Source organism: Leuresthes tenuis, unplaced genomic scaffold (assembly GCF_036924035.1).
Source record: "Leuresthes tenuis unplaced genomic scaffold, fLeuTen1.0.hap1 SCAF_14, whole genome shotgun sequence".
Classification (NCBI taxonomy): domain Eukaryota; kingdom Metazoa; phylum Chordata; class Actinopteri; order Atheriniformes; family Atherinopsidae; genus Leuresthes; species Leuresthes tenuis.
In genome coordinates, this window is record NW_027325368.1 from 33,593,103 (window position 1) to 33,601,704 (window position 8,602).

Genomic DNA, 8,602 nt, shown 5'->3' on the forward strand with positions numbered 1-8,602 from the left:
CAAGGAACTACAAAGTGGTGCACTGAAATTAAAGTTGTCACCTTAAAGCCACTAAGGTCTCCTTCCAGGTAATATTACTAAGCAGCTGAAGGACTCAACATGCAAGAGATGTGCTTTGTGTGGCTAAATGGTTTGCAAGCATGTTTCCCAAAAAGATTTTATGCCGTGTAATGTATCAATAAATTCAATGTTAATAAAAGCTATTTGCTAAGAATGATTTTAACGCCATGATTTAGTTGAAAGAAATACAATAAACAACAGTGGAACCTTTTTTTTGCTGTAGTTTTCATTTCATAGTGCATCAAATATTTTCAATGGCTGATGTGTCTGGGCTGAGGGCAGGTCACTTCAGCACCTGGACTCTTTTACACCGGCGACATGCAGATGTAATATGTGCACAATTTGCAATGATAAGCAATGCTTTCCCTTGTAACAGTAACAATATGACAGCATATGCAAATGTATCTGGAAAATGGTGTTCTGCCATGTGCTGATTTGGGGTTGGTTTGCAAATGTGATGTATTCAGTTGAATTCCCTGTAACTAAGAGCAAACCAATCAGACAACATTTTCCCTTTTGTAGCTTCTATTCAATGTGTCGAAGTGACGGAGGCAGTCATATTTTTAGTATTATTATACATTTTCATTTTGTGATTTATTTTCTTTTGCTCTGTTTTCGGGTGATTACATCATTTTAATGTCTTGTTAATTATGGCTGAAAACTTGTGGATACTTTCTAAATGGTAAAAAAAAACAGACAAATATAGACACATGTTAGTTTAAATTGGTTTTATTGGCTCATTATGGCCAAATATGGTCATTTTTCTTCTTAAAAAAACAAAACAATATAAATTACAAAAAGAAAGCAGCAGAAATATATATATTGATACTTAAATAAGTGAACACCTACAACAACAAACTCAAGTCAGAGAACAACAAATCAGTAACAGTTATATCTCTGAATACAGACAATATTCTTTCAAAAACTATGTACAAAACTATATCTTTCAACTTAGAAATAGTCAATGTGACTTAATATCTTCAAAATCTCCACAGTAATAAATTAAAATCGGTGAAGAATAGCTATAGTTTGATTCAAATTTACTTTTATAAAATACAGTAAAATAAAGGTTGGAATGGTCTCTATCAGTGTTAACGCAGTGTCTGCATCTGAACATAGTTTAAAACGATGCGTAACTTTACCTAAAGTTCTTAAACACTATTCTCATGGCGATCATAAGGAAAATTAATCTTTGCTTTGATTAAGTCATCATTTGGTCCCCAGCTCTGGGTTTAGAAAGATTAATTGGCCTGCCTGCATTTTCTCCAAGAACAAGTTTTCAGCTTTTTTAGAGCTGACAGTGCTGTTTACTCACGACAGTGTCACATGCATTAACACCTCATGCCTGATGAGAAGTCTGAGCTTGTTGGAAAATGCTTAATGGTTCTGAGAAAAGCACACAGGCTGAGACTTGCTTTGTGAGAATGGCCTCTTGCTTTAAAAAACAACATTTCCACTGCACACTTTGTTTTTGTCTGAATTTCTATGTGTGGCTGTAGATACAGGGAAGAAATCTACTCAGTTAATCTGACTTCTTTTTTTCTTTATGAGGGCCCAAGGCGCTGGTATGAACTTTTTCTTCATAGAGAGGCCATCAAGGAAATTAAATTCTACCTCAAAACAAGCATTGAGAAAAGAAAACAGTCCAGAATCTGTTTCTTACTTCCATCTCTTTTTTCTCTTCTCTCTCTTAGTCTCTGTATACGCTTTATGACTGGATGATTGCGGCAGGGGCAATCATCATCATGCTGGACTTCAGAGGGTAATAGCGGCCCCTCCAGGTCTTCCAGAAAATGCCTTGCTTCCTCTGGTGTCGCTGCTTAGGTGGAGGGCTCTGGTAATATCTACCATTTAGGTTGGAGCGACCACAGTTACTGAACCACCAACCACCTGAAAAGATAATGACAAAATTAGGTTCATTGCTGAAATATTATCAGACTGTAAATGGACACTATAACAAATTTGTGTCTAGAGATAATTAATTCTCGATATTTACCAGAGAGGTGTTTGGCACAGTTGATGTCAACTTTCTGGTCATTGTCTTGGTCACGGGTGGAAAAAGGCAGTCCTGGAATGGCGTCAGTCCCCAAGGAGCTCTCCAAAGTACTGAAAGTCCCACTCTCCTGAATAAAGAGCGAATACTTAGTGTCTTTTCCACCCAGTTGGAAGAGAAAACGGACAGAAGCCGAGTCATCCCCCCAGTCACAGAGCTTGATGTTGAGGATGTAATCGCCATCTTTAGCAATAGTGTGGATGTTTTCGAGACCCAACCAGAACTCTCCTGGACAAAAAGAAAAGGAGAAAGGAGAAAAAAAATATAAGAAAACAATGCAGTGTTCAGAGTTCTGACTTTTGTTGCTCTCTTGACCTCAGCTTGTCTTTGATTCATTTTATGCTTATCAGTGATAAATGTTTCTTTCCTTTTTTTTTTTTACAATAGACTTTGGTGCAGTGAAAGTAAAAGACAATGCTGTCGGAATGTATCTGACCCAGCTAGCACCAGATAATGAGGAGATAAAACCACGAAGAGTATTTACCACTGAGGTTGCCAAAGCCTTTCTCATAAGCCTCCCACAGCTGGTCAAAGTCCACTGAGCCATCTTGGCGCCTTTGGATGACTGTCCATCCTCCTTCTGGATTGAGAGAAACAGAGAGTTTGATCAGAAAGTGTTGCAATCAGGCAAAACAGCAGCTAAGGAAATCAGAAGTTTTCTCCACTTACCAGAACTAATTTCACAGAAGACATTAAAGGGCTCTGAGTTAACTGGCTGAATGATGTAGACCCCACTGGTGGTCTCGCCTCGCAGAAACAGTTCATGACAGTCCGCTGCCATCTCTGGAAGAAGAACAGAGGAAGAAAACTGACACTATTAGTACAGTACAGTAGATAGCAGGTTGAACATTGAATTTTCCCTGGAATGCTATTCAGGCTTGACACATTTATGGTTGCAGAAAATCTGAAAAGCTGGAAGTTTCTTGAGTCAATGCCAAAGATGAAGTGCTCCTGTTTTGCAAAAATTAGGAATGTAATAGTTTGTTTCCTGTTTTAAGGTAATGGCAAATACTGTATTGTGATGCCTTGTTTTAAAGTGGTATTTCTGAATCTGATCTTGTTTACTCCACCAAGCTTTCATAAGTAGGTCATTCAGAATGTAGGAACCTCTCTGAAACAGAACACTCTGCTTTGCCAGAGCGAAGTGTTTGCAAGTAAGAGTATTGTTCTGTTGGAGCAAAGCAAAGCTTTTCACATTAAGTCAGGAGATATAAATGTGCACACGATAAAGCCTTTTACCAAGCTTTGAAAAGACAGAGTGGGTAACAATTTTTTTTTTTTATAAATATGACCTTTCTCCCAGTTCCCAAGCAGAACTCCCTCTTTACGGCTGCCTGGCCTACTGAGCTATTGAGTTACACTCCACCACCCTTTACATTCCTCAACTCCTCCAAGTCTCTGATCCCCTTCCCATTAAGGTTGTCACACCTCCCTCACGTGCACAGCAGCAAATTAGTGACGTATATGTGCATGGCTGCCGCATGCATAGGCTGTGATCACATGGTAGTGTGGGGGGGATGGGTTGTGCTGTTGTAAAGGGTGCTCAGTGACACATACCAGGGGACTCTGGAGCCAGTTGGAGCTGTCATTTGTGAAATGGAGCACGAGCCCAATGGCACCTCTCCTTTATTACTTGTAAGAAGGATGACATAATGTTGTGCAATTTAATATCTAGACAAACCTTTAAAAAATGGGTTGTTAATGATTATCTTTCTTTTTAGCTGGATATTCACCTTCTTACTGTGCCAGTGAAAGCTTACCAGCTGATCACAGAGCAACAATGGTTTCTTTGTGAGTAAGGACCTTTATGCCAGAGGAGTGACCTCTTAATGACTAGTCATGGTTGCAGTGTGCCTTGTGGTCAGGGGTTCTCCTGAACTTTGGCACACTTCTTAATCATTACAAAGGCAAAGACAGAGGAGAGGTTTGTGTTTTGGGATGGGGGAGGAGAAGATGTTCAATAAAGAGGAGGAGGATGTCTGACTGACTGATCTAGGGGAAAGGTTACTCATTCATCAGTGATGTTCAAATCTTTGTTTTACACAAAAAAGGGAGATGTCGTAAAAAGGGGGAGGAGGCAAGTGTTTTTAAAATGTGGACGATATCTGTACAGAGTTCACAGATAAATTTCTATGGTCTTTTCCAAGTTTCCCTCTTCTTGGCTCAGGCACAAGGGTTGTCTGTGAAATCACTGCATAAAAGATGTGTAAAACCTCTCCCTGCCTTTCCCAGGTTCTCCTCCTTCCACACAGAATTTATCAGAATGAGTAATCCAGTTAAGCTGTTATGACCCTGACTGAACATTCTCCCTGAGAACAATGAACTTTCTCCCTATTGAAACCTGGAGAAAATGTGTTATTTTCCCTCTCATTTCTTAAGATGTTAATATCAGAGCCTTGTGGTATTATTGTGCTTTCTACTGGCTGATTAAACCCAGTTTTTGCCTGTAATAAATACATTATTCATATAATTCTGTTTATTTATTTCTAGAACTGACTTAATGCACTTTTGTTATTAGTGTCATATTAAAAACCTTTCAAGACTAAACTACACAAAATAAGGCCAAAATGAGATAGGAAAGGTTACAAAAAAGTCTTATGTCTTCCTCAGTTGGTTTGTATCCAGTCCAGTGTAATCTGGATGAAAGCACTCGTTCACACTGGTTCAGTCTGGTCAGATGGCAGCAGCAGCAGCAGCAGCATGCCATGACTGTTGGGACCGCTGACTAAGCTGAATCATACTCTTAACAATGTTAACTGCTCGCTCATCCCCAGAACATTTTTTGCACCGTGGTCAAAATATGAAATTAGTTCTTAACACTGATTTATGGTAGATAACGCTTTCTGGCCTCTAGTTATGAAAATCTTGATGTTTTAGGAGAATATTTAGGTTATTCATGTCATGCTTTGTTCGTGCTATCTTTTAGCCTCTTAAATGATGAATATTCAATCATTAAACTAAAAGGCCCTTCACATCTTCCACTTGATGCTATTTCTGGCACCACGCAGAGAGTTTCTTATGATTAGATTCCTTGACTTTAATTGTTATTGAGTTAAGCTTCTTTATGCCCTCACCTAACAGATGGTTCATTACATTTGCCGTCAGGTTTTGTCCAGTCGACTTAAGTCAGTGTCAGGAGAGGATTTTTTGACGCTGTTCGGCTTTACTTACCGCCTGGTGAGTCGCGTTGCTCGGCGACGCCGCTCTGCACGGGGCCCTCTGTGCTGCTGCTCTGCGGTGTGGACATCTTCCTTGAATGCTGGATCTGAAAAGAATGCAAGTCAGCGATGAGATGGCAGAAAATATAACAATATAAGCATTCATTACATTAAAATTGCTCTGGTAAGGAATGCTTGCAAACTGTATGTAAATGCAACTCTTACTTGATTCTGGAGTGTCCTTATGCGCACATTTTGTTTGTCAAGCTTCTCCTGTTGAAGTCTGATGCGCTCCATAAGATCATCAATGCGTCTGCTCTGAGCCTCGAGCATGAGCTGACAGAAAAAGAACACACAGGTAGCACATTGTTAGGATTTTTGTCCACATTATTAGGACTAACTTTTTTTAACATAACATGAACCATTGACACAAAAAACGACATACGTTGATAATACGCTACCCGTAGGTTTTTTTTTTTTTTAAAGAAGTGAGATACAGAGTGCAAACACATTTTCATTCTACATTGACAAGCATTTTCCATTTCCAACCAACCGTGACATAGTTATGTATCTCCCTTACAGCGCAGGAGTTTCAATCCCACTATGAATTCTTGCACACAAACTGTTTCATAAAGGGAGACCTGCTTAGGTACAGCTTTCATAGGCCCTTTCAACTGTCATATGGCTTTCCTTCCCATTGTAAAATGTCACAGCTATGAAATATTATTCACGCACTCTTGCAACTGATACTTGCAGATCCCTTTGTCTGGCTGCCTTTAGGGCGTCCTTGCACGTACTGCACGCCCTCTTTTCATACAAGCTGTTGACACCCACTACTCCTCCCACTGCTCACCCACTGTGCTTGTTGATTTAGTGTCCACAGAAAAGAATCAACATAAAAAGCTAGTGTCCATTCAAACTGTATCTCCACTTAAGAGTACCTTTGACAAGTGCAACACTTCGTACCTTCTCAAAGCTTTATTAGATATAAAGATATAATGTACTAAATATAGATATAATGTACTAAAAACAGTGGTAATTCACTCTGTTAACTTGACATGCCTTTGCTTTCCTGATTGTAAACCCACAGAAAAAGGTTTCATGCTCACCTGGATGTTGCTTGCATCACTGTTGTTCTTGGCACCTGCATTCATATCAGGCAGCGCAGTGTCTCCCTGTAGCATGCTGTCCACCTTCTCCTCCAGCCTGCTCATTCTCTCACTCATTGTCCCTTTGTCCTGCTGCATTTCTTCTGTTTTCTCCCTCAGCTCAGCAGTGACATTCAGCAGATGCCCCTCTCTGTCCTCCAGTCCTTGGGCCTGAGCCTTCAGGGCCTCTCCCTCCACTCGCAGCCTCTGACTTTCCCTTCCCAGCTCAGTCACAGTACGGTTGAAGACTTTCAGCTTGCTAAAAATGTCCCGCATCTGGACTTTGGTTTTGTCCACATGCTCCTTGAGCCCCTGGCCCAGTTGCAGCAGGCCATGGGCAATGACATTAACGTCATCCCATGCTGCATACAGGACACGCGTCTCCTTGGCAGCACCAGCAGAGGGTGAGGCCCCTTTCTTCTCAAAAGGGAAACCTGTGGCCATCAGCACCATAAAGCACAGGGTCAGAGTTGCTAGCGATGTTCTCATTGCTGCTGTTTTTCCTAACCTGCTAAAATCTTGTTTATGCGTTTTCTTGTTGCAAAAGTATGCAGTATCCTGTCCAGTCTTCCTGAGTTGGATCTGAAAGCTCAGGCTACTGGATGAACAGGCACAGCTCTACCATTATATAGTTTCACAGCCCTCAAGTCTAAGCTGTAAGCTGCCTGCCATTGGCCAGCCAAGTAGAGGGAGGGGTGCTGTTACTCTCAGGTTTCTGTTCCTCCTCCATTTCTCTGTTAACTATTTATGTTAGAGGCTGTGGAGGAATATGATATAACAAAAATAATACTTTTTAATCTCATATCACCACATCATCTGCTGATGGAATCTAACCAGCTGATATTTCTTGCTCTGAAACAAATTACATCCTTTATTTAGAGGTGCTGTTGAAACAATCCCGAGAGGAATATGTGTAATATTTGTAAACAGGCAACTTAATCCATTCATGAGTACAGGAACACCCTGAAATTGGTAGATAATTATATCAGCCAGATGAAAACTTGTACTGTTCTACAGTACACACAAAGTGAGTCATTCAATCCTCTCAGTAAGTCCAAAATACATAAGATAAAAGAAATGGAACCACAGTTTCTCACAATGGTATTTTAATTTCCTTTGTGTGGAAAATAAAAATTTTACAAATACAAAATTAAACAAAGTGACTGTAAACTAGGATTTTTGTGAACAAATGGGTTCACTTAGCTGAATTCTGAAGATAAAATGGGATGTGTGACGCTCAGAAAACAGTAAACACATAGAATTTTCTTTAAGTCTTGAAATGTATTTTTTTCTGACAAACAAATCTTAAGGTTGACTTAGAGACATACATCTTCCAATCATATTAAACTGAATATCAATATTTCATCACATTTATAAAGCTGAAACATCAACTGGATGTTGTAGTACAGATATCATAATTTAAACAGGTTCCTTCAAATGTAGAGAAAGAGTGATTGTACAGCCTGTATGTGAGGATTTCCTAATCATCTCTCCTTGGATAATGTGAGGAATGAATGTTAGGAGAGGGTTGTGCATCTGATTTGGCCTGAGGTGCTTTTCTGCAATGATCTGCTACTGGCAGGCTGGACAACTGTGAGAATTAGGGGAAAGTTCACATGGCAGAGAATGCCCATAATACAGCAGTAGGGTTTTCTAACAGCCTCTGTCTGGCAGCTTGCAGTCCATAGTCTGTGTGATCTGGGGCAAGACCACAAAGAAAGAGCTGGGTTAACCCTTTCCTGTCTGCAGCCAGGGCTAAGTAGGTGAAAGGTAACTGGGGGATGGATGACTGCGTTGAGATGGGAAACTCAGGTGTAGAATGCAACAAACATGCATGACTTTCCCCAAAGCCTTATTTGGAGGGGAGTTTACACTTAACATTTTATAAAAGCTTATTCAGTTGTAAGTAATATCTAATTCTCATTTTTAAGTTTTAGTTACAGGGAAATGAAAGGCCAAGTGAATTAGAGGTATATGTGTGAAGCAGGATCATTGTACCTTCTTCAGAAACTGTGTAGTAATATTATATGACTGTTAAGTGGTTATTAAGGATGGTACATCTGAAAATAAGCACCTTCCTTTAGAAACAGAACTTGACAGATATGAGCATGTACAGTAAGAGAGTAAGTGAAGAAAGGTGGACTTTTAATAACATACTCATTTCTAAAAGGATTTATTATTTT

The 8,602-nt window shown here is 39.8% G+C and overlaps 1 protein-coding gene across 1 annotated transcript; it reads right to left on the bottom strand.

The window, feature by feature from the left end:
• Positions 1–605: 605 nt before the first annotated feature.
• angptl4 (angiopoietin-like 4) lies at positions 606–7,027 on the bottom strand. Its single transcript, XM_072363959.1, has 7 exons — positions 6,381–7,027; positions 5,497–5,607; positions 5,285–5,378; positions 2,783–2,896; positions 2,598–2,693; positions 2,057–2,341; positions 606–1,950 (listed from the first exon to the last, which is right to left on the bottom strand). Exons 1-7 carry the CDS (start codon positions 6,906–6,908, stop codon positions 1,769–1,771), a joined length of 1,410 nt encoding a protein of 469 aa, XP_072220060.1. The 5' UTR covers positions 6,909–7,027; the 3' UTR covers positions 606–1,768.
• Between the last annotated feature and the right edge of the window lie 1,575 nt (positions 7,028–8,602).

Coding starts and splice junctions, on each gene's coding strand:
- angptl4 (XM_072363959.1), bottom strand. CDS start 6,908: ATGAGAACATCGCTAGCAACTCTGACCCTGTGCTTTATGGTGCTGATG. Junction 5,379..5,496: donor TAAGGACACTCCAGAATCAA/GTAAGAGTTGCA, acceptor CATTCTTTTCAG/ATCCAGCATTCAAGGAAGAT. Junction 2,694..2,782: donor CTTCTGTGAAATTAGTTCTG/GTAAGTGGAGAA, acceptor CTCTCAATCCAG/AAGGAGGATGGACAGTCATC.